General features: G+C 45.0%; 1 protein-coding gene across 8 annotated transcripts in view; it reads left to right on the top strand.

Annotated features, from left to right (window-relative positions):
* rap1gapa (RAP1 GTPase activating protein a) overlaps positions 1-26,383 on the top strand; it is a 448,318-nt gene that overhangs the window by 55,611 nt on the left and 366,324 nt on the right. For 5 of the 8 annotated variants that reach the window (XM_059952366.1, XM_059952382.1, XM_059952368.1 and 2 more), the window contains one exon: positions 17,329-17,364. In XM_059952366.1, coding sequence (XP_059808349.1) covers positions 17,329-17,364 — 36 coding nt within the window. Of the gene's footprint in view, positions 1-2,317; positions 2,511-7,560; positions 7,632-17,131; positions 17,142-17,328; positions 17,365-26,383 lie in introns of those variants that run through there. The other 3 variants (XM_059952364.1, XM_059952378.1, XM_059952377.1) reach the window with 3 other exon arrangements.

The following is a 26,383-nucleotide window of genomic DNA, read 5'->3' as shown; positions in this document are numbered from 1 at the left end:
CTTAGTTGAGTATTTGAAGAAAGGTTTCGGTTAGTTTAAGGCCACATGAACAGATGGATTCTGGCCTTGTTCAGAAAAGAGCAAAAAACTTTTTTTATTCAGTTTTATTTTATTTTTATTTATTTTAGAGATACAGTGCAGACCAGGCTCTTCTGGCCCACTGCTGATTTAAACCTAGCCTAATCACAGGACAATTTACAATGGCCAACTGGTAGGTCTTTGGACTGTGGGAGGAAACCAGTGTACATGGAGGAAACCCACAGGCTCATGGGAAGAGTGTACAATCTTCTGTACAGAGGATGATTGAACTCTGAAACTCCAAGCTGTAATAGCATCATGCTAGCTGCTGTGCTACCATGTTCACTCCCTTTGAGAGATTAAGATGTCGCCAACAATGCTGGTGTTTATGCCCTACTCCCAGTTTCCCTCCAGAACTTGGGACGGGCTCTTGCTGGAATTGTTACTGTTGTTCTGGTGAAGTTCCTCACTCAGCTAGCTGGGACTGGTGCTGGATCCACTGTTGTTTGACATCTATATCAACGATCTGGATGACAATGTGGTAAACTGGATTACCAAGTTTGCAGATGACACTGAGATTGGGGGTGTAATGGTCAGTGAGGAAGACCATCAAAGCTTACAGCAAGAATAATATTGTGAACCAAAAGGCCTATACTGTGCTGTAATGTAAACCAGCCCACTGACACTGTACCGACCAGTGACCAAACCTCTGTCCTTTCACTGGCACTGTACTGACCAGTGACCAAACCTCTGTCCTCTCACTGGCACCACTGTACTGACCAGTAACCAAACCTCTGTCCTCTCACTGGCACTGTACAGACCAGTGACCAAATCTCTGTCCTCTCACTGGCACCACTGTACTGACCAGTAACCAAACCTCTATCCTCTCACTGGCACTGTACAGACCAGTGACCAAACCTCTGTCCTCTCACTGGCACTGTACTGACCAGTGACCAAACCTCTGTCCTCTCACTGACACTGTACAGACCAGTGACCAAACCTCTGTCCTCTCACTGGCACTGTACTGACCAGTGACCAAACCTCTGTCCTCTCACTGACACTGTTCAGACCAGTGACCAAACCTCTGTCCTCTCACTGGCACTGTACAGACCAGTGACCAAACCTCTGTCCTCCCACTGACACTGTACTGATCAGTGACCAAACCTCTGTCCTCTCACTGGCACCACTGTACTGACCAGTAACCAAACCTCTGTCCTCCCACTGACACTGTACTGATCAGTGACCAAACCTCTGTCCTCTCACTGGCACCACTGTACTGACCAGTAACCAAACCTCTGTTCTCTCACTGGCACTGTACAGACCAGAGACCAAACCTCTGTCCTCTCACTGGCACTGTACTGACCAGTGACTGAACCTCTGTCCTCCCACTGGCACTGCACGGAGCAGCAACCAAACCTTTGCTCTTCCACTGGAAGATTACTCTTACACAAAGGGAAACAATTCCACTACGTTCTTGAAATTATTGTGTTATTCCAATGTCAGAGTTTGCCTTGCGGGAACACAGCCAAAATGAACAGTGGGTCTGTATCTAGATGTCCAGCCCACACATACACCCGCACCTCCAGCATCCACTCTGTAAGCGTCAGACAATTGGAAGTGTAGGAGAATGAGCAGGGATTTGATGGAGTTTTACAACATTATGAGGGGTGCAGATAGGGTAAATGCAAGCAGGTTTTTTGCACTGAGGTTGGGTGGGATTACAACCAGAGGTCATGGGTTAAGGGTGAAAGATGAAATGTTCATGGGGAACCTGAGGGGGAACTTCTTCACTCAGAGGTGGTGAGAGTGTGGAATGAGCTGCCAGTGGAGGTGGTGGATGTGGGTTCGATTGCAACTTTGATGAGAAGTTCGGAGAGGTACGGAGGGTTATGGTCCCTCCACTGGAGACCTGGTGGTGTGGGTCACTGGGACTGTCTTTCTAGATAAATCCAACACTCTCCATATTTCCAAATACGTTGACATATAAATATTATTCCAGGCAACCTGCCATAATTCTGCTTGGATTACTTTTACACATTTATTTCAGCTTGCATCTTTTTAAAAGTACAGGTGCACGTTTGAGCTTGGAAGTTAGGTTGACCTGTCAGAATGTGCCCTTGACACTGAGGAAGTTCCCTGATGCCATTGTTGCCTATGGGAAAATGTACACAATAGAAATGAAACACAGTTTGTACTGTGAGTTCGACATCACTGAACCACGGCGCTCTCTGTCGCTGAGCAACCGTGGGTTTGTAGTATTTTGGAAGGTTACTTAGGCAGGAGTTGCAATCTCTGCTCCACTCTCCTGAAAGCTCGGCTGAGACCTCCCGCATTGACCGTAGGATCATTCCACGCTCACTGCTGTGGCTGTTTTAGGTTGGGTACTGCCACAGACTATCCAACAGCAGCAGCAATAGATCAGTCCGGATCGTTTGGTTTCTGATACCTTAATGAATGGCTGATAGTGGGGACACATCGCAGCACGAAACGTGGTAAGAGAGTCATAACCACCGCGGACACTGCCATGGAGTCTGGGCGCTCTCACAGGCGGGCTGCTGAAACGAGTTGGCAATTACACATGCGAGAATGCACGCGTTCCATCCAATGAGGGTTTCTTCCTAACTGTATTTAGTTTTAGTCTTGTCAAGTCTTGTTTGAATCACAGTGAGGGCAATGCTCCCTGCTTACCTTAGTCCACGTTCTGGGGGGAGGAAAGATCAGTGATTTAGATAGACAGTGTTAAAGGAGCAGTATTAATTTACTTCTAGGTTAATGCTTTTGAGTTGTTTGATGATGTTGGTTTTTGGTTACTTTGAGAGTTGTTAGTTACTGGCCCTGTTGGCCTTGCATTTGTTATTTGCTTTAGTTCAGTACATTTCTTATTAGAGCCGTCGCTGAACTCCTGTGAAGGAAGCTGGACTACTCTGTCCACGTCTGTGTCTCCCTCTGCACTTGGACCGTCGCTGAATCCCTGTGAAGGAAGCTGGACTACTCTGTCCACGTCTGTGTCTCCCTCTGCACTTGGACCGTCGCTGAATCCCTGTGAAGGAAGCGGGACTACTCTGTCCACGTCTGTGTCTCCCTCTGCACTTGGACCGTCGCTGAATCCCTGTGAAGGAAGCTGGACTACTCTGTCCACGTCTGTGTCTCCCTCTGCACTTGGACCATCGCTGAACTCCTGTCAAAGACGGGGTGGCACAGTAGTGTACACAAAATGCTGGTGGAACACAGCAGGCCAGGCAGCATCTATAGGGAGAAGCACTGTCGACGAACAACAACACACACAAAATGCTGGTGGAACGGAGCAGGCCAGGCAGCATCTATAGGGAGAAGCGCTGTCGACATTTCCAGTCGAGACTCTTCATCAGTCCTGACGAAGGGTCTCGTCTCGAAACGTCGACAGTGCTTCTCCCTGTAGGTTCTGCCTGGTCTGCTGCGTTCCACCAGCATTTTGTGTGTGTTGCTTGAATTTCCAGCATCTGCAGATTTCCTCGTGGCACAGTAGTGTAGTGGTTAGCACACCACTTCACAGAACCAACAACCTGAGTTTATTTCCCACCACTGTCTGTAAGGAGTTGGTACATTCTCACCTCAACCACGTGGGTTTCCTCTGGGTGCTCCTGTTTCCTTCCACAGTGGGAATAAAAGGGTCTTTTCTGGGTGGCTGTCAGTGACTCAAGGGTCAGTGTTGGGACTGCTACTTTTCACATTGTTTCTCAATGATTTGGACAATGGAATTGATGGCTTTGTGGCAAAGTTTGCAGATGATACAAAGGTAGGTGGAGGGGTAGATAGTGCTGAGGAAGCAATGTGATTGCAGCAGGACTTAGACAAATTGGAAGAACGGGCAAAAAATGTGGCCGATGGAATACAGTGTTGGGAAATGTGTGATAATGTATTTTGGTAAAAAGAACAATAGTGCAGACTATCATCTAAATGGGGAGAAGGTTCAAACATCAGAAGTGCAGATGGACTTAGGAGTCCTTGTGTAAGACTCCCAGAAGGTTAATTTACAGATTGAGTCTGTGGTAAAGAAGGCAAATGCAATGTTGGCATTTATTTCAAGGGGAATAGAATATAAAAACAAGGAGATAATGCTGAGCCTTTATAAGACACTAGTCAGGCTGTACTTGGAGTATTGTCAACAGTTTTGGGCCCCATATCTCAGAAAGGATGTGGTGTCATTGGAGAGAGTCCAGAGGAGGTTCACGAGGATGATTCTGGGAATGAATATGAGGAGCATTTGGCAGCTTGGGTCTGTACTCACTGAAATTTAGGAGAATTTGGAGGGATCACATTGAAATCTACTGAATGTTCAAAGGACTAGATAGGTGGATGGAGAGGATGCTTATGCTGTTGGGCATATCCAGACCTAGAGGGCACAGTCTCAAAATTGAGGGGTGACTCTTTAGAACAGAGTTGAGGAGGATTTGTTTTAGCCAGAGTCTGTGGAATACTTGGCCACAGACTGCGGTGGAGTCCAAGTCTGTGTATGTGTTTAAGACGGAAGCTGATTGTTTCCTAATCGAGCAGGGCATTAAAGGATATGGTGAGAAGATGTGTATCGATTTGAGTGGGATCCAGGATCAGCCAAGGTGGAATGGCAGAACAGACTCGATGGGCTGAAAGGCCAAATTTTGCTCCTATGTCTTATGGTCTTATTCCAAAGATTAATAGGTTAACTGGTCTTTATAAATTGCCCCATGAGTCGGCTAGAGTTAAATCAGGGGTTGCTGGGCAGCACTGCTCGAAGGCTCAGGAGGGCCTGTTCTGCACTCTGAGGAGAGTGCTCGAGATCCATGAAACACTCTGCCCAGGTTGATGGCAGAGGCAGATAGATTAGGGGCATTTAAGAGACTCTTGGACAGGCACATGGACAACAGAAAAATGGAGGACTATATAGGAGGGAGGGCTTAAACTTCACAGCATGCTGATTGACACTGTCCATGGCTACACAGCCTTCAGTGATGATACAAACTGTTCTGATGAGCTCTGCTGGTCACTTGCGGGCTGCCCCCAGCACATCCTTAGACTGTGTTGGTTGTTAACGCAAATAATGCACTTCACTGTGTGTTTTGATGTACATATGATAAATAAATCTGCCAGGGGTGGCATAGAGGCAGGCATGTTAAGCATATTTAAGAGAACTTTAGATAGGCACATGAATGATTAAAAAAATGGAGGGCCATGTGGGAGGGAGGGTTAGATTGATCTTCAAGTAAGTTAAAGTGTTGGCACAAGAGTGTGAGCAAAGAGTCTGGATGGTGCTGCACTTTCTGTGCTGCCTTACGGGGGCAGCCAACCTGGATCCATGGAGCCCCCCCCCCCCCCCCCGGATAATGGTCGGGGTCCACTGCCTCAAATATTGTGAACCCCTGCTCTGTAACAGCTTTTAAAAGTACGTGGATTGGAAAGGTTTGGGAAGTTACGAGCCAAATGCTGACAAAGGGAACAGTGTAACCACCATTGGGGAGGGAGGAGGTACAGAAGCCTGAAAACACACCTTCAACATTTCAGGAACAACTTCTTCCCCTCCACCATGTATACCACCTCACTATTTTGCTCTCTTTATTTCTTATTGTAACTTACAGTAATTGTTTACATCTTGCTAAGTAAATGTTTTCACAACAGATGCCGGTGATCTTAAATCTGATTCTGATTCTAGATGAGGTTCCTTAGCTGACAGGGTTCAGAGGGGCCAAGGGGCCTGTCACGTGCTGTACAACTCTAAACCTCTATGACTGTGTGGCGATTTGAAGCTTTTGATTGTAAGTAGTGTGAACTTGTGAAATACCGTACTGATACTGTAATCAGTTTAAGGTGAGAGAGGACCGATGAAAGGAGATAAGATTTTTATGCAGGGTGGTGGATGCCTGGAGCGAGCAGCCAAGAGAAGTGGTAGAAGCAGATAAAATAAGAGGCATTTAAACACATGGAATGGAGGGCCATGTGCAGAGAGGCTTAATTTGGATAGGCATCACGGGTCTACACAGCCACGCTGGCCCAAAGGCTCTGTTCCTGTGCTGTGCTGGGCCGTGTTCTGTGTTCGGTTCTTTATGTTCTGTTTTCCATGTTTTATACTTGACCTCAACCTCACTGACAGAAAAAGAGGTTTTTAAGTCAGAAAATCCCCTGTCACCTGCACTGGACTCTATTGGAATTAATTCCAACTATGTCCTGTGCTCTACGCATTGTGTTAGACGTGTGAAACTCTAATGGGTTAAATCTGTTGGAATCGCAGGAGTTCTGCTAAATTTGTTATCTTTGTACAGTGACCTTCCGCCAGGACAGGAACTCTCACACTGACAATGACTGTCTGCTGAGCATTGTAGGCCTGCGATATTGGCGCCAGAATGTGTGGCAGCTCTCGCAGGCTGCCCGCAGCGCACCCCTGGGCCGTGCTGGTTGTTAACCTAGATGACACATTTCAAGAGTCAACATTCAAGATTGTTTAATGTCATAAGTGTAAAGGAGAAAAAAGTAATTGTTACTCCAGATCTGATTCAACAAAAAAAAACTATGATAAAGAAACAGAATAAATATAAATCCATAAATAGCTGATATACATAGATTGATTGTATTTCCATAAAGTGACAGTAGGCGCACGAATGTCTGTACATAAAGTGACTGACAGGAAATGATAAAGTAGTGGTGGTTGGGGGTGTGGAGGGGTGGGTCAGTGAGTGGAGGTGTTGATCAGCCTTACTGCTTGGGGAAAGTAACTGTTTTTGAGTCTGGTGGTCCTGGTGTGGATACTCCGTAGCCTCGTCCCTGTTGGGAGTGGGACAAACAGTCCGTGAGCAGGGTGGGTGGGTTACTGGCCCTTTTCCAGCGCCTTTCTGCGTATACGTCCTTGCTGGTGGTGATGCGTTGGGCTGCTTTGACTGCCCATTGTAGATCTGTATGTTTTGGTGAATCTGAATTCCTGAGGAGTTCTGCATCTCACCCAGCGGACACCAGGGCACTGTGCAGTGCTTCGTGACGTGTGTGCTTGTAGCAAACAGCAACACCAATCGTGAGGTTGCAAGCTGTGACTTGGTGGCCCCACTGTGAGGTCCCTTCTGCCTTGACCAAGCCAGCTGTTTGTATGGGGTGTGCCTGCTGCATTTCAGTCCATTTTCAGATAAAAGGGATTGGTGTATAATGCAAGAAGAATGTTACCTTGCGTGACAGAAATTATTCTATACTTTTACTTAGAGGTACAGTGCAGAACAGGCCTGTCTGGCCCAGCAAGCCACGCCTGCCAGCATTAAATCCAGGCTAATCACAGGACAATTTACAGTGACCAATTAATCTACTAACCCAGACCTCTTCGGACCGTGGGAAGAAGCCGGAGCACACAGAGGAAACCCGGGAGAACATTCCTCCTTACAGACGGCATGGGAATTGACCTCCAACGCACCAAGCTGGAATAGTGTCACGCCAACCACTACATCACCTTGACAACCCAGAGGTGTAGCTGCCAGCCACTCCTTATCAGATCTGCACTCCCAGATTAGCTGGGAACCCGCAGCTTGTGACCTTGCCCAGCCACAAAGGACAAAGCAGGCTGATTCAGCTGTAGTGGCAGCCACAGGAGCGGAGCGATCAGCATGGCACTATTACAGCTCGGAGTGAGTTCAGTTCCAGTGTCCTCTATAGGCAAGTTTGTATGCTTCCTGCGAGCACGTTGATTTCCTCCGAGTCCTATAACTCTAAAATGCTGGAGGGACTCAGGAAGTCAGGCTGCATCCATGGAAAGGGAATAAATGGTTAAAACTCTGGGTCGAGACCTAATGAAGGGTCTCAGCCCGGAATGTTGACTGTTTATTTCCCTCCATAGGTGCTGCCTGGCCTGCTGAGTTCCCCAGCACCTTCTGGGTGTTCTCTGCAGAACCTCTTGTGTTTAGCAATAGCAGACACACTGTGGTGGTCAAAGTTCAAAGTAATTTTATTATCAAAGAACACAGATGTCACTGTAAACAATCCTGAGATTCGTATTCTTGCGGGCATTCTCCGTAGAACAGAGAAATAAAATAGAATCAATGACAAACCATACACAAAGGCTGACACCAACCAATGTGCAAAAAAAAAAGACGGTGAGTAAATAAAAACAAATAAATAAATAATCCCGAGGACATACGTCGTCCAGTCCCTGAGAGTGAGTCCGTAGGTTGTGGAATCAGTTTAGTGTTGAAGTGAGTGAAGACTGAGGGCTGAAGGGTAATGACCGTTCCTGAACCTGGTGGTGTGGGAATTAAGGCTCCAGTCGATGGTAGACTGGGAAGAAAGACTGGCCTGGATGCTGGGGGTCCTCACCTGTTTTGACACTGGGGCTGAGAGGGAAATGGATCAGCCATGATGAAATGGTGGAGCAGACTTGAAAGGCAGTGCTGTTAACCTTACTCCCTTTTACCAAAGTTTAGTGTCATCTGCACAAGTCCATGTGTGCACAGGTGCAATGAAAAACTCACAGCAGCTTCACAGGCACAGAGCGTCAGAACCACAATGTTCACAGGAAACACATAGGTTTCAGGGTTCAATATCCATTCAGAAATTGAATGTCTGAGTGGAAAAAGCTGCTCCTGAATTGTTGTGAAGACAATTAGAACAAAAAATAGACATGAGTAAACTCTTCTCGGGTTTCCAGCTGGGTACTGGTATCAATTCTAACCAACACTTCGATGACAAACTCTGCCATCTTCATCAGGGATGAGGCTTGTGCTCGTCTGGTCAGGTGGTATTTATATCCCTGTCGTCCATCCCTCCTGATTGGTCAGTCCTCACCCAATCAGGTTTCCACTCTCCCACCTTGTTTACAATCAAATTCCACTTCTTACTTAGAACGAGACCTTTGTCTTTGTTAAAGATCTTTTCTTCTAGTTTTATTTCAGTGGCTTCCTCCACAGGCAGTCCCAAAAAGCCACTGGCATGGCACAGTAGTTTTGTGCCATCAAAGTCAATCCAATGGCCATTGCATATGCAATGTTTTATTGTTGACTTCTCTGGCTAACACAAATGGATACACCTCCTGTGCTCCTTCTTGCAGGATTCCACTGTTGGCCGATATACGCTGCTCCACATTCACAAGGATTCCTGTAAACCCCAGCCGTCCTGACTCCCAGGTTATCCTTGACCCTCATAAGCTGTGACTTGAGCTTCCTTACGGCTTTATAGATGGTATTAAACCAGTATTTCTTCAGGATTCTGGTGACCCTTCCAGAAACCGTGGAAATATAGGAAAGACAGTCGGTAGTGACAGGTCGTTGTTAGGTTTTTCTGTCAACCCGTTTCATGGCCCAAAGGATTTCCTTGTAGCCATTCTGTAGGAACGTCATGGATAATCATCTTATTTCCTCGTGGAGACTCCCTGGGTCCAAAATAGTTTTTGCGCGGTTAATCAAAGTAGAAAGAACCATCCTATGTTGGGAGGCATGATGGTGGCTGTTATTGTTAAGGTACAAGTCTGTGTGAGTGGGTTTCTGATAGACGCCATATCCGAGGCTACTGTCTGGTTTCCATCATATTGGAATGTCCAGGAATGGGAGGAAACCATTCTTCTCCATCTCCATCGTAAATTGAATGTTTGGATGTTTACTATTCAGATGGTTGTGGAACTGTTGGGGTGCCTGAAGTCCATGAGGCCACACTGCAAAGGAGTCATCAATTTATCTGAAGAAGCATTGGGAGTGTAAGGGCGATGAACTCGGAGCCCTTGCCTCAAAGACCTCCATATAGAAATCAGCAATAGCCAGTGACAAAGGCCATCCCACATCCTGTCTGTCCGTTTGTTCATAGGAGATCCCCTTACAGAGGAACTATGAGTTTTGGGGTAGATGGACAGGTGGAATTTTGGGGTAAATGGTGGAGTTTGGGGGTATGTTTTTAGAGGTAGAGGTTGGGGGTTAGGTGGAGGGGTGGTGTTTGGGAGTGGGTGGAGGGGTGGGTTTGGGGGTAGATGGAGAGGAGAAGTTCGGGGGCAGGCAGTGGTTTGGGGTACATGGTGGAGTTTGGGGTACATGGAGGAGTGGAGATTAGAGAGAAGTGGGCCAAGCACATGAAGTGGGGATTTGCTGTGGGCACACTGTGGTCAGCATGGGCTATTTGGGCTGAAGGGCCTGTATTCATGCTGTGTGCCTCTCAAACTGTTGGTTCCAGACACTGGCCAGCTGCTGCATCTTCGCTTCTAAATCCGATTGATTAAATCTGGAAGTGTGTAGGTGACCGCAGAGTGGAGTGAGACACTGTTAACATCTCATCAGATGCGCAAAGCCATGTATCTAATATTTTGCAGATTGAAACATTGTACACCATTGCTAACAACTAATAATAATTATTAGTATAATATAATCATTAATAGATATAAGCAAAATATAATAATTTAAACTCTATTTGTTAGTGCGGTTCTGGCCACCCTGTTATCGGAAAGATGGCGAGGGTTTGGAGAGGATGCAGCCGAGGTTCACCAGGGTGTGCCTGGTTCAGAGAGTGTCTGCTATAACGAAAGGTTGGACAAACTTGGGTTTGTTTGGTCTGAACACAGAGGCTGAGGGGAGGTTTAGAAGATTCTAGATAGAGTAGACAGACAGGATCTTTTTCAGGGTGTTGAAATGTCTGATAACAGAGGGCATACATCGACGGTGAGAGGGGATCATTGCAAAGAAGATGTGGTTACACAGATGTTTTTTACACAGGCAAGGAGGGTGCCCAGATCATGCTGCCTGGGGTGGCGGTACAGGCAGAAACATTAGAGACTGTTAAGGGATGTTTAGACAGGCACATGAATATGAGGCAAATGGAGGGATATGGATATCGTGTAGGCAGAAGGGATTAGTTTAGTTGGCCATTTGATCACTAGTTTAATTGGTTCAGAATGACATTGTGGGCCGAACGGTCTGTTCCTGGGCTGTGCTGTTCTCAGCTCTACACTGCTTGTAAGCAAACCAGTAGGAATTGTTTTTTGTAGCACATGTTTTCATTGCAGGATCTGAACAAGTCTAACGCTCCGGAGGAGGCATTGCATTTGTGAACACAATTTCAAAGACATCAGCTTAATTAGTGAAACAGAGGCAATTTTGCAGTGACAACTAAACATGAAACTGTGCTATCTGAGCTCGTTGCTTGGCCATCAGAATAGAAAGTGAAATGTGCATTTACACTCACCCACAACGATCAGTTTGTGGTTTTCAAATTGTGATTACTTCCATTAAATTTAATTGGATTTTAAACTCAGGTTGTTAACTTATAAAGAATTTCCAGAAGCCTTGTTCAAGATTCAAGATTGCTTAATGTCATTTCCAGTTCACAACTGTAAAGGAGAGTGAAATAATTGTTACCCCAGATCCGATACAACAAAAACACACAATAAGATTAATAACACTATAATAAAAACATAATAAATGTAAATACATTAGCATATATACATAGTTTGATTGTATGTCCATAAACTGACGCTCAGCACAGGAGTGACTGTGCATAAGGTGACTGACAGGAAATGATAAAGTAGTGGTGGTTGGGGGTGTGGAGGGGTGGGTTAGTGGATGGAGGTGTTGATCAGCCTCACTGCTTGGGGAAAGTAACTGTTCTTGAGTCTTATGGTCCTGGGAGTGGGACAAACCGTCTGTGAGCAGGGTGGGTGGGATGTTCCTGTTCTGTATTGGTGCAGGCTCTGCTGAAGGGGTAACAGTATATTGACCAGTCCTGAGAGAGGGTCGGAGCCCAAAACACCAACTGTTCTCATTTCCATAGTTGCAGTCTGACCTGCTGAGCTCCTCCAGCATTTTTTGTGGGTTAGCACTGTAGAATCTTTTGTGTTTATTAGCAGTAAATGGAGTAATTTTTTCATTTAAAGTTAATTGAATGCATCCCCTGGTTTCCCCTGTTTCCCTGTGGTTGATTCTGAAGGTGTCCTCTCCTGTAACACATCAGTGACTCAGGTTTGGCCTTCATTTGTCAGCAGTTTGCACTTGATAAGTGATCATTAGCACAGAATGTAGCTTCACCCACTGCTTTGGGCTGGTGATTTGTTTTGCAATGACCTGCATTAAATTCCAGTTGTGTCCAGCAGAGGTTCCGACTTACTAACTAGTCAACAAACTTCAGACGGGTTAGCTGCGGGTTGAAGGGAAAGAAGTGACAGAAATTCTAGTCAAGCAATCATTTATAATTAAGGATATAATTTTAATGGTGTCTTTGTATAAAGGGGAAGGTGAAAGCCATAGTTAAAAAAGTATATTTGATCGCTAAGGCAACAACGTTGGGATAAGCAAAAGAAAGGAAGGTAGTTATATAAAATCCAGGTGATGGTGAGAGCCCAACTGGGAGATAGATATAGAAGGAGGGAAGAAATTATATTCCACATTTATGTATTGGATATACTAGGTTGAATAATTCCTTGTTCAGAATTAATATACATGATTTGCATGATTGATATGCATGATATGGGTATTTGTAGGGAGGGGACTTGTCACGAAACAGTGCAGCTTATATTGTCTGAATGCAGTTGCTATGGGTGCAAAAAAAAATCTTATTGCTGAATTGAGACGGACACAGTGGAACCTGGAAAGTTTGCTAGCACATCACAATGTATATATTTAACTCTATTGTACACATATAAAGATGAACAACGCTGGCTGGTTTATTTGCTTCAATAGTACTTCGTTTGTCACGGTCTCCATCAGGGAGGAAGCTACGCAGCACTCACGCCAGGACTATCGATCGAAAAGCAGTTACTTTCCAGGAGTGGTCAGTCTGATCAGCCATTCCACCCATTAACCCGCTACTTGCCTCCATAGCCCCTCAACACCCTTCAAGTGGGAATGAAGGGGGCTTTTTCTGGCTGGTTGCTGGTGGTTAGTGGTGTTGCACAGGGGCTGTGTTGGGGCTGGTTCTTTCTAGTTTATATGTCAAAGGTTTCGATGATGGCTTTGTGGCCAGGTTTGCTGATGATACGAAGGTAGGTGGAGGGGCAGATCACGCTGAGGAAGCAGGGAGCCTGCAGAAGGACGTAGACAGATTAGGAGGATGGGCAACGAAGTGGCAGATGTAATGCTGTGCAGGGAAGTGTTTGATCATGCATTTTGGTAGAAGGAATAAAGGCACACCTTGACTTCTAAATGGGGAACAAATTATATTAACTAAAGGTTAATTTGCAGTAAGGAAAGCAAATCTAATATTAACATTCATATTTAGAGTATTAGAATATAAAAACAAGGGTGTAATATTTTATAAAGCATTGGTCAGACTGAATCTGGAGTATTGTCAGCAGTTTTGGGCCTGTTATCTATGAAGGGTTGTGTTGGCATTGGAGAGGGTCCTGCAGAGCTCCACAATAACCCGGGGAATGGAACGGTTAACATATGAGGAGTGTTTGATGGCTCTGGGCCTCTCCATGAGGTGCAGGGGGTGGGAGGGGTCTCTTTGAAACCTATCATATATTGAAAAGCCTGGATAGAGTGGATGTGGACAGGCCATTTCCTCCCCACCGTTGAGCACATCTACAGGGAGCACTGCCACAAGAAAGCAGCATCCTTCATCAGGGACCCCCACCATCTAGGCCAGGCTCTCTTCTCACTGCTGCTGTTGGGAAGAAGGTACAGGAGCCTCAGGTCCCACACCACCAGGTTCAGGAACAGATATCACCCGTCAGCCAGCAAGCTCCTGAACCAGAGGGGATAACTTCACTCAACTTCACTCACCCCAGCACAGAACTGTTCCCACAACTTATTGACTCACTTTCAATGACTCGACAACTCATCTTCTTAGTATTATTAATTTACTTATTTTTATTTAATATTTGCACAATCTTTTGCATATTGGTTGTTTGTCTGTTTTAGTTATGTACAGTTTTTCAAAAATTCTACTGTATGGTTTCCTGTAAATGCCCACAAGAAAGTGAATATCAAGGTGCTAAATAGTGATCTATACATACTTTGATAATAAATTTACTTTGAAAAAGGATCTCGTGCTTTCCCAGCGTTGATGATCAATAAACTCTTCTCAGGCTTCAGGTCAGATACAGGTATCAATTCTAACCAAAATTTCGATGACAAACTCTGCCATCTTCATCGCGGATGATGCCTGGGCATATCTAGTCCGGTGGCATTTATACCCCTGTATTCTGTCCTTCCTGATTGGTTAGTCCTCATCCAATCAGGTCTCCTCTCTCCCACCTTGTTTACAATCAAATTCCTTTACTTACTCAGAGTGGGAGCTTCATCTTTGTTAAAATTCTTTTCCTTTATTTCAATGGCTTCCTTTACCAGGCAGTCCCAAAAGCCATTGGCATGGAACAGTAGTTTTGTGGCATCTAAGTCAATCCTGTGGCCATTGTGAATGCTGCCAAAATCTTTACCTCCTGTGCTCCTTCCTGCAAGATTCTGCTGTGCTTCCCATCTGACCACTCCACATTCACAGGGAATCCTGTAAACGCCAGCCGACCGGAGCCCCAGGTCAACTTCAGTCTGAACTTTGAAACTCCCTCTCTGTGTGATAAACATAACGATAGTTCATAATAATCTCTCAGACTGTAATATTGGTAAAACTAGATGGTTAATATTGCAGCAAAAAGCCTGATATTTTAATGTGTATTTGGAAAAGTGGCAGTCACAGTGTCGACTGTTGGCAATGTTACAAAGTGGTTACTGTACAACTCTATGGAAGCATTTATCGCTGTAGCACCAGAACTAAATGAACGAGTGGCGTGGAACTGACAACGCAAAACAAGCCTAGCTTTGGGCAAGGACAAAGTCTCCGGCTGAATCAGAGGAGCAAGCGGAGATGTTATAGGCATTAGTCAGATGGCATTGTGAATATTGTCAGCAATTTTGGGCCCCTTATTGAATAAACAATGTGCTGGCATTGGAGAGGGTCCAGAGGAGGCTCACAGCAATGATCCCAGGAATGAAAGGGTTAATGTATTAGGAGCATTTGATAACTCTGGGCCTGCACTCACTGGAGATTAGAAGAATGAAGGAGGATCATTGAACCTCCCGAATATTGAAAAGCCTGGACAGACTGGATGTGGAGAGGATGTGTCCTATAGTGGGGGAGTCTAGGACCAGAGGACACAGATAGAGTGGATGTGGAGAGGATGTGTCCTATAGTGGGGGAGTCTAGGACCAGAGGACACAGATAGAGTGGATGTGGAGAGGATGTTTCCTATAGTGGGGGAGTCTAGGACCAGAGGACACAGATAGAGTGGATGTGGAGAGGATGTGTCCTATAGTGGGGGAGTCTAGGACCAGAGGACACAGATAGAGTGGATGTGGAGAGGATGTTTCCTATAGTGGGGGAGTCTAGGACCAGAGGACACAGATAGAGTGGATGTGGAGAGGATGTGTCCTATAGTGTGGAGTCTAGGACCAGAGGACACAGATAGAGTGGATGTGGAGAGGATGTTTCCTGTAGTGGGGGAGTCTAGGACCAGAGGACACAGATAGAGTGGATGTGGAGAGGATGTTTCCAATAGTAGGGGTGTCTAGGACCAGAGGACACAGATAGAGTGGATGTGGAGAGGATGTTTCCTATAGTGGGGGAGTCTAGGACCAGAAGACACAGATAAAGTGGATGTGGAGAGGATGTTTCCTGTAGTGGGGGAGTCTAGGACCAGAGGACACAGATAGAGTGGATGTGGAGAGGATGTTTCCAATAGTAGGGGTGTCTAGGACCAGAGGACACAGATAGAGTGGATGTGGAGAGGATGTTTCCTATAGTGGGGGAGTCTTGGACCAGAGGGCACAGATAGAGTGGATGTGAAGAGAATGTTTCCTGTAGTGGGGGAGTCTAGGACCAGAGGACACAGATAGAGTGGATGTGGAGAGGATGTTTCCTATAGTGGGGGAGTCTAGGACCAGAGGACACAGATAGAATGGATGTGGAGAGGATGTTTCCTATAGTAGGGGTGTCTAGGACCAGAGGACACAGATAGAGTGGATGTGGAGAGGATGTTTCCTATAGTGGGGGAGTGTAGGACCAGAGGACACAGATAGAGTGGATGTGGAGAGGATGTTTCCTATAGTGGGGGGTCTAGGACCAGAGGACACAGATAGAGTGGATGTGGAGAGGATGTTTCCTATAGTGGGGGAGTCTAGGACCAGAGGACACAGATAGAGTGGATGTGGAGAGGATGTTTCCTATAGTGGGGGGTCTAGGACCAGAGGACACAGATAGAGTGGATGTGGAGAGGATGTTTCCTATAGTGGGGGAGTCTTGGACCAGAGGGCACAACTTCAGGATAGATGCACATCCTTCTAGAACAGAGATGAGGAGGAATTTCTTTAGCCAGAGGGTGGTGAATCTGTGGAATTCATTGCCACTGACTGCTGTGGAGGACAAGTGATTAGGTATCTTTAAAGCAGAGGTTAATAGGTTCTTAAGTAGTCAGGGCGTCGAAAAATTACAGGAAAAAGATAAGAGAATACGGTTGAGAGGAGTAATAAATCAGCCATGATGGAATGCCAGAGAAGGCTCGATGGGCTGAATGGCCTAATTCTGTTCCCATGTCTTATGATCTTAAACTCTCTAAACTTTTCTTCTCCTAGTTTAAGGCAGTACGATGGCAGAGTGTATCATAGTAATGGATAATGTTGAATCCCAGATTAAAAGCAAGCGATTCTTCAGTATATTGTAATTTCGGAAATCCAGCTGCAGAAACGAGCTGTCTCACTTTCAATACAGGAGACTCTGCAGATGCTGGAAATCCAGAGCAACACAAACAAGATGTAGGAGGAACTCAGCAGGTCAGGCAGCACCCATGGAAGCGAGTAAACAAATGATGTTTTAGGTCAAGATTTTGCTTTGGGACAGGGTGTAACTTGATTAAAAATTAAAGATTTAAGATGAACTTTATTTGTCACATATATGTACAGTGAACTGTTTTGTTTGTGTTAACGACCAACACTCTCTGGGTATGTGCTGGGGGGAGCCCACAGTTGTCACCATGCTTTTGAATGTGGGTGGGAAACTGGCTCCAGTTTCCTCCCGCACGTCACAGGGAGAACGTACAAACTGCTTGCAGACAGCGGCAGGAACTACCTCCAACTGGTGACGGCTGGCACCGTTAAGTGTTATGCTAACTGATATGCGAAGGTACTGCCAGTGAGTTATTAAATCTAACACTGCTCCTCCTGTTCAAGGCCACATAGGTAGAGCCAAGTTTATTAAAACATTTGAGTTACAAAATCAGATTTGTACATTAACAATTTATGTTCCCCAGCAGCATTGTTTCATTTGTTGTCTATATGTGCAATTAGATGACAATAAACTTGAACTTGAAATGAAGACTTGAAAATGATAATTAATGCCATAATTCTCTGCTTTTTTCTGTTATAGGATAGACAAGTCTTTCAACCGTTTGAGAATTACACAGTAAGTCAATGTTTTTTATTTAATTTGTTGCTGCTTTTTCGTACGAATAAAAAGCATTTCATGTGGTGGAGGCTTAGAGGAGGTCGGCAGAATGAGGAATGTATTTTGAGGATTAACAGATTAATATTGTTGACAAGGTCTGACCGTGCGTAATCTGCTTGTGTTCAATATTCACAGAAGGGTGAATCCTTCATGAAACAACATAAGAACACTGAAGATGATATATTATTTTGCATATATGTTCACATAATACATACGCACACACACATAAATACCTATCTTATGTTAAGCTATCTAATGTATTTATATTTATTGTGTTTTTATTATTATTGTGATCTTTATTGTTTGTTTGTGCTGCATCGGATCCGGAGTAACAATTATTTCATTCTCCTTTACACTTGCGTACCGGAAATGACATTAAACAATCTTGAATCTTGTAAATATTAAATACTTACTCCAGCATACTGTTGCTATCTTGTTAGTGGAGATGAGTATTTTGCTTGTATGCTGAAAGGATTTGCGGCTCTATGAGATCACACTATTAAGGAATTCATCAATTAATTAACTAAGTTGGTAACTACGAGACTCGACTCTACGACGAGCAGGGGAGGCTGGACCCTCAGCTGTAATGTCGGAAGGTCTGCAGTGTAGGGTTCTTGCACTCCTGGAGAGGGAGGGGCTGGGCTGGATGAAGAAGACCCACAATCATTGTAGTAGTATACCACCCCGGGGGGCACATCAGAGGCAACAGTCCTGAAAGCTTTGACTGTGAATGTAAGAATGAAAAGTCATTACACATTTGTTCTTGTTAATCATTTTTTATTTTGAATAAAGTTTATTTTGGCGCATCACCGGTCTGTGCAAGCCTGCAGGAACTGCAGAGAGCTTGGACAGTAGTCTATCTCCCTCCCCTCCAAGGACTCTATCTACACTTCCTATTGCCACCATAATCAAGGGCTCCCCCCCCCCCCAATCTGGTCATTATCCCCTCGCCACCCTCCCACGAGGCAGAAGATAAAAAAGCCTCAGAGTTGATACTGTATTTTACCAGGCTCAAGGACAGCGTCCAGCTCACTGAAGACTCTTCAGCAGAAAGGGTCAGCAATTTTAAATTCCTTGCTGTTATCATTTCCGAGGACCTGTCCTGGGCCCAGTACGTAAACATAATTACGAAAAAAAGCACGGCAGCACTTTTACTTCCTTAGAATATTGTAATGATTCAGCATGGCATTTTAAACTTTGACAAACTTCCATGGATGTGTGTTGGAGAGTGCATTGACTGGCTGCATACAGCCTGGTACGGAAACACCAGTGTCCTTGAACAGAAAGTAGTATATACGGCCCAATCCATCATGGGATAGACTCCTTCCTCCGCTGAGCTCATCCACACAGAGCATTGTCAGGGACCCTCACCATGTAGGCCATGCTCTCTTCTTGCTGCTGCCATCAGGAAGACACCAGCAGGGTCAAGAACAGTAATTACCCCTCAACCATCAGGCCCTTGAAACAGCGAGGACAACCTCACTCAATTTCACTCTCCCCTTTACTGAAATATTCCCACAACCTATGGACTCTCTTTCAAGGTCTCTTCATCTCATGTTCTCGATATTTATTGCTTATTTATTAATATTATTATTATAATATTTGTATTTTTTCTCAGCTCAATCTGGTAAAACCTGAGGTACAGGCATAGCCAAGCGCACTCATTTGTCAATTGCTGGGAACAGTCAGACTTTTCTAGTGGTGTTTAATATTGTGGCTTCCTGAAGATTTACATAGATATTGCTGTGTAGACCTAATTGTTTAATGCTATTGTGACATGACTTTGGGATGATATCAGTTGTAGATATTACTATCGGGACAATGTGTACCCTGTTCATGATCCATAGTCTTTCAATTTCCTCTTTTAATTCAGCTTATTTCTGGTGTTTTTCCACTGATTGATTTTTGTGAGTTATGTGTGTTTGGAACAGCTGTATCGATTAGATAAGTTGTTCTTGCTTGTCCATCCTGTTATATTGTATCTGGACGGATATTATAGATTGTCTTATCTGTAATAATTGATTAGTCGTAATAAAATTTGTGGGACACTGATTTTAAAACTGGATCGACTTGTACTTATAGTAAGGTATGATGTCTTTTATGAGCTTGTATGTTAAAGTGGATTTTGGTGAACGATGTTTGCCATTTCACTGTGTCTGTGTAAGTAATCAGATTGGGTAAACCTGTTGTAGGATCCTGATACTGTATACACCTTCACTCTCAGCCAGACATTCGATACTTCCTTGTCAACAGCTTGCCTGCTCAGATCGTGGGGAGGATCATGTTCTTCCATTGATTAACTTTTTCTTCAGTAGTGATCATTTCTTCATCTTTCTGGGTTGTGCTTTCATTTAAGTTCCGTGGTGTGTACTTCTCATCAGAATTGTATATGTTCACATGGAATGTTGAATCCTGTTTTCGTTGATGGAAGTATATCCTTAGAAGTTTTATTTAACTTGTGTAATTTTTAAATGTCTGTTCTTCCCCTTGCCCCTTCTGTCCCAGGGAGTGTTAATGTAAGTGTGCTTGAATGTATGTCATGTCTTCTAAAATTTGTCATTTCAGTTCATATTTTTCTTTGTAAATTTTCCAGATCGGTTTCGGACCAAGATATTTTGCCCAAAAAATGTGTTAATATGGGTATAGCGAAAATTTTACTGCCTTCGTTATACTTTTTACTATTGAACTCTGTTTGGCAGATTTTCTTAAGCCTTGAAGTAAATTCTGTCAAAGCTTTTCCCTTTATCACACGATGATCCATTTTCTTTGCTTGTTGATATCCCAGATACTTATATGTTTCATTTTTATCCGTCAGCTGTGTTGTATCCTGATGCTGTTTTGTATTCAGTTAGCTCTACTGCACCTTTCTTTATGTCCTGCACTTTATCTACTCCAAAGTTCATTATTATTAGTAGTAGTAGTGGTAGTAGAATTGTAGAAGCACAGTGTGTTGTCTTTTGCACATTGGTTGTTCGTCCATACAGTTGGATGCGGTCTTCCACTGATTCTATTCTGTTTCTTGGATTTACTGAGTATGCCCGCAAGAAAACGAATCTCAGGGTTGCATTGTATGTGTGATATGTATGTATTCGAATGTTCCGCATAGAGAACTTGGTGTTGTTGCCAATGAACCCCACCAGAGGGCAGCAAAGCCTCATTTCTCGGCAACTTCTCTGTAGTTGCTGCCGTGTTCTGAGAATATCCAATAAAATGCAACAGTTGTCACCTGTACCACCGACACCGCAGCCTCTCCGAGCTCTGCTTGCTCCCGACACTTCACTCTACCATCTACCAATGGCCACAAGGATTACTGTTCTGAGAAATGGGAGCACAAGTTATTCTGATGGTATTCGACAATTCCAGGGCCTGGGGGAAGATAGAATTAAAACCAGGTTTGTTGTAAACACAAGAGATTCTGTAGATGGGGGAAATCCAGAACAACACACACAAAATGCTGGAGGAACTCAGCACATCAGGGAGCATCTGAGGAGAGGAATAAACTACAATTTTTTTTCAGGCTGGAAACGAAGGTGGAAAATTCCCGAACAAGAATGTGCTGGGAGCTGGGGAGAAGGAAGACAAGCCTGAAGGTGATAGGTGAAGCTGGGTGGGTGGGAGAGGGGAGGATGAAGTAAGGAGCAGGGAGATGATTGGTAGGAAGGGTAAAGGGCTGGGGAAGAAGGAAGCTGATAGGACAGGAGAGTATACCGTGCGAGAAAGAGAAGGCGGAGGGGCACCAGAGGGAGGTAAGGAGAAGAGAAAGGGTGAAAGGGGTAACCAGAAAGGTAAATGGAGAAGCAGAGGAGGGGAGGAAATTAACAGAAGTTGAAGAAATCGATGTTCATGCCATCAGGTTGGAGGCTACCCAGACGGAATATGAGGTGTTGCTCCTCCACCCTGAGAAGGACCTCATCGTGGCAGTAGAGAGGCCGTGTCAGAATGGAAATGGGAAGTGGAATTGGAATGGATGGCCACCTCTTGTGGCAGACAGAGCAAAGGCATTCGAAAAAGCAGTTTTCAATCTAGATCAGGTCTAATCAATGCAGAGGATGTCACACTGGGAGCACTGGCTTCAGTAGATGTCTTATTATCAGCGATAATATGAAATTTCATTTCAATATTACAGTTAGCCTGACCTCAGTGGTTGGGAAGATGCTGGCGTCTGTGAATAAGAATGAGGTCTCAGGAGTCAGCATGGTTCTCTGTACGGAAAACCTTGCCTGAGAAATCCGTTGGAATTTTTTGAGAAACAACAGACAGGATAGACAAAGGAGAATCAGTGGATGTTGGCTTATTTGGATTTTTGAAAGGTGCCGTACGTGAGGCTGCTTAACAAGTTAGAAGCCCATGGTATTACAAGCAAGATACTAACGTGAATCGAAGATTGGCTGGCTCGCAGAAGGCAAAGAATAGAAATAAAAGGGGCCCTTTCTGATTGGCTGCCGGTGACTAGTGGCGTTCCGCAGGGGTCACTTGTTTTCACATTGTTTGTCAATGATTCGAATAACAGAATTGATGGCTTTGTGGCCAAGTTCGCGGATGATACGAAGATAGGTGGAGGGGCAGGTAGTGTTGAGGGAGCAGGCTGTCTGCAGAAGGACTTAAGCAGATCAGGAGAATGGGCAAAGAAGTAGCAGATGGAATACAGCATAGGGAAGTGTATGGTCATGCATTTTGGTAGAAGGAATAAAGGCTTAGACCATTTTCTACATGGAGAGAAGGTTTAAAAATCTGAGATGCAAATGGACTTGGGACCCCTCATGCAGGGGCCCGGAGGAATGCTGTTTTGTTTGGATCCCTCATGCAGGGGCCCGGAGGAATGCTGTTTTGTTTTGACCCCTCATGCAGGGGCCCGGAGGAATGCTGCTTTGTTTGGATCCCTCATGCAGGGGCCCGGAGGAATGCTGTTTTGTTTGGATCCCTCATGCAGGGGCCCGGAGGAATGCTGTTTTGTTTGGATCCCTCATGCAGGGGCCCGGAGGAATGCTGTTTTGTTTTGATCCCTCATGCAGGGGCCTGGAGGAATGCTGTTTTGTTTGGATCCCTCATGCAGGGGCCCGGAGGAATGCTGTTTTGTTTGGATCCCTCATGCAGGGGCCCGGAGGAATTCTGTTTTGTTTGGATCCCTCATGCAGGGGCCGGAGAAATTCTGTTTTGTTTGGATCCCTCATGCAGGGGCCCGGAGGAATGCTGTTTTGTTTGGATCCCTCATGCAGGGGCCCGGAGGAATTCTGTTTTGTTTGGATCCCTCATGCAGGGGCCCGGAGGAATGCTGTTTTGTTTGGATCCCTCATGCAGGGGCCTGGAGGAATGCTGTTTTGTTTGGATCCCTCATGCAGGGGCCCGGAGGAATGCTGCTTTGTTTGGATCCCTCATGCAGGGGCCCGGAGGAATGCTGTTTTGTTTGGATCCCTCATGCAGGGGCCCAGAGGAATGCTGTTTTGTTTGGATCCCTCATGCAGGGGCCCGGAGGAATTCTGTTTTGTTTGGATCCCTCATGCAGGGGCCCGGAGGAATGCTGTTTTGTTTGGATCCCTCATGCAGGGGCCCGGAGGAATGCTGCTTTGTTTGGATCCCTCATGCAGGGGCCCGGAGGAATGCTGCTTTGTTTGGATCCCTCATGCAGGGGCCCGGAGGAATGCTGTTTTGTTTGGATCCCTCATGCAGGGGCCTGGAGGAATGCTGTTTTGTTTGGATCCCTCATGCAGGGGCCCGGAGGAATGCTGCTTTGTTTGGATCCCTCATGCAGGGGCCCGGAGGAATGCTGTTTTGTTTGGATCCCTCATGCAGGGGCCCAGAGGAATGCTGTTTTGTTTGGATCCCTCATGCAGGGGCCCGGAGGAATTCTGTTTTGTTTGGATCCCTCATGCAGGGGCCCGGAGGAATGCTGTTTTGTTTGGACCCCTCATGCAGGGGCCCGGAGGAACGCTGTTTTGTTTGGATCCCTCATGCAGGGGCCCGGAGGAACGCTGTTTTGTTTGGATCCCTCATGCAGGGGCCCGGAGGAACGCTGTTTTGTTTGGATCCCTCATGCAGGGGCCCGGAGGAACGCTGTTTTGTTTGGACCCCTCATGCAGGGGCCCGGAGGAACGCTGTTTTGTTTGGCTTTGTTCATGTGTGTGGGTGAATGACAATTAAACTGGAACTTGAATTTGAAGATTCCATTCAGGAATAAAATGAGATACCTCATCTCAGACAGAATTAGAATGGGCATTAAACAGGACTGAAGTGTGTTTAGGCGGGGTACTCTTGCAGCGCGCTGGGGCATGGAGCTGTAGATTTTGGAGATTGATTTCACTCCTCCGTTCGGGGTGAGATCACTGCTCATCACGAATCACTTGTCTTGATGAGTGTGTCAGGTAATCTGCAGAAAACCAGTGAGTGTTTAGTTCAGGAGCCCAGTGCCTGGCAATCTTTCTGGTCTCTATCGCAGGATACTCATGGATATCATACATGTCCAGAGTAGAGACCTGTGAGGACATCCTCAATAGGCAGAGCCCTCACCACCCAGGACACGTCCTCCTCTCACTTGCACCAGCTGCTCCCATGGCTTCACGTGACCCTGATCGCGGGCTAAGCTTGCTCAAGGGTGACCTGCAGGTTTATGGAGGGAAGGACCACCTTACACTTCTTGTGGTAAAGCTAAAGGGGGCATATAATAGCGCAAAGATTAGTGGGAAGTTAGAGGATTGGGAAGCTTTTAAAATCCAACAGAAGACAACTAAAAAAGTCATTAAGAAGGTAAAGGTGGAATGTGAAAGTAAGCTAGCCAGGAATGTTAAAGAAGATACCAAAAGATTATTCAGATACATAAAGTGAAAAAGAGAGGTGAGAGTGGAGATCAGACCGCTGGAAAATGATGCTAGATAGAGAGTAATGGGGGAGGCAAGGAAATGGCAGACGAACTGAGTAAGTATTTTGCATCAGTCTTCACTGTGGAAGTCACCAGCTGTGTGGTGGAAGTTCCAGGTATCGGGGGTCATGAAGTGTCTGAAGTTACCATAACTAGAGAGAAGGTTCTTTAGAAACTGAAAGGGCTAAAGATTGATAAACCACCTGGATCAGATGGTATACAGATTTCTGAAAGGGGTGGCTAAGGAGATTGTGGAGGAATTAATAATGATCTTTCAAGAATAATTAGATTCAGGCATGGTTCCGGAAGACTGGAAAGTTGAAAATGTCATGCCACTCTTCAGGAAAGGAGAGAGGCAGAAGAAAGGAGACTATTGGCCAGTGGTTGGGAAGCTGTTGGAGTTGATTATTGAGGATGAGGTCTCAGGGTCCTTGGAGGCTCGTGATAAACTAGGCCATAGTCAGCATGGTTTCCTCAAGAGAAAATCTTGCCTGACAAATCTCTTGGAATTCTTTGAAGAAGAAGCAGGATAGACAAAGGAGAATCAATTGATGTTGTGTACTTGGATTTTCAGAAGGCCTTTGACAAGAATGCCACTTGAAGCTGCTTAACAAGCTATGAGCCCGTGTATTACAGGAAAGATTCTAGTACAGATAAAGCAGTGGCTGATTGGCAGGAGTTCCACAGGGGTCTGAGTTGGGACCGATACTTTTTATATTATATATCAATGATTTGGTTGATGGAACCGATGGCTTTATAGCAAAGTTTGCAAGCGATATGAAGATAGATTAAGGGGCAGGTAGTTTTGAGGAAGTAGAGAGGCTACAGAAGGGCTTAGACAGATTAGGAGAATGGGCAAAGAAATGGCAGGTGGAATACATTGTCAGGAAATGTATGGTCATGCACTTTGGTAGAAGAAATGAAAGGGTTGAGCATTTTATAAATGGAGAGAACATACAAAAAACTAAGACACAAAGGGACTTGGGAGTCCTAGTGCAGGATTCCCAAAAGGTCAATTTGCAGGTTGAGTCGGTGGTGAGGAAGGCAAATGCAATGTTAGCATTCATTTCAAGAGGACTCGAATATAAAAACAAGGATGTAATGTTGAAAGTTTATAAAGCACTGGTAAGGCCTGACTTGGAGTATTGTGAGCAGGTTTGGGCCCCTTATCTCAGAATGCATGTGCTGAAACTGGAGACGGTTGAAAGGAGGTTCATGAAAATGATTTCAGGAATGAATGGCTTGTCATATGAAGAATGTTTGATGGCTCTGGGCCTGTATTCACTGGAATTCCAAAGAATGAGGGTTGTCCTCATTGAAACTTATTGAATGGTGAAAGACCTTGATAGAGTGAATGTGGAAAAGATGTTTTCTATGGTGAGAGAGTCTAAGACCAGAGGACACAGTCTCAGAATAGAGGGGCATCCTTTTATAATGGAGATAAGGAGGAATTTCTTTAGCCAGAGAGTGGTGAATCTGTGGAATTCTTCTTCAGGCAGCTGTGGAGGCCAAGTTTTTATGTATGTTTAAGGCAGAGGTGGATAGATTCTTGATTGATCAGAGCGTGAAGGGATATGAGGAGAAGGCAGGAGATTGAGGCTGAGAGGAAAATTAGATCAGCCATTGGAAATGGCGGAGCAGACTCAATGGGCCAAATGGACTAATTCTGCTCCTATATCTTATGATCTTATGGATATATCTCAAACCCACCACCCAAGTATTACACAATAATAATTTTTAAAAGCTATAAATTACAATAAGAAATACATATAAAAAGTAATAGTTTAGCAATGCTATGACTAGTTGGAGATCAGAGTTCTCTGTAAGGAGATGGTATGTTCTCTGTGTGACCATGTGGCTTTCCTCTGATTGATCTATTATATGCCCTCTCTTTGGCTTTTATGTTGCCTTCGATTTCCCTTGTTAGCCATGGTTGTGTCATCTTTCCTTTGGAGTACTTCTTCCTGTTTGGGATGGATATATCCTGTGCCTTTTGAATTGCTTCCAGAAATTCCAGCCATTGCTGTTCTGCCGTCATCCCTGCCAGTGTTCTTTTCCAGTCAATTCTGGCCAACTTCCTCTCCCATGCCTCTGTAATTCCCTTCACTCCACTGTAATACTGAT

The sequence above is a fragment of the Hypanus sabinus genome, chromosome 27 (assembly GCF_030144855.1).
Source record: "Hypanus sabinus isolate sHypSab1 chromosome 27, sHypSab1.hap1, whole genome shotgun sequence".
NCBI classification, from domain to species: Eukaryota; Metazoa; Chordata; class Chondrichthyes; order Myliobatiformes; family Dasyatidae; genus Hypanus; species Hypanus sabinus.
This window is presented reverse-complemented; position numbering and strand designations above follow the sequence as displayed.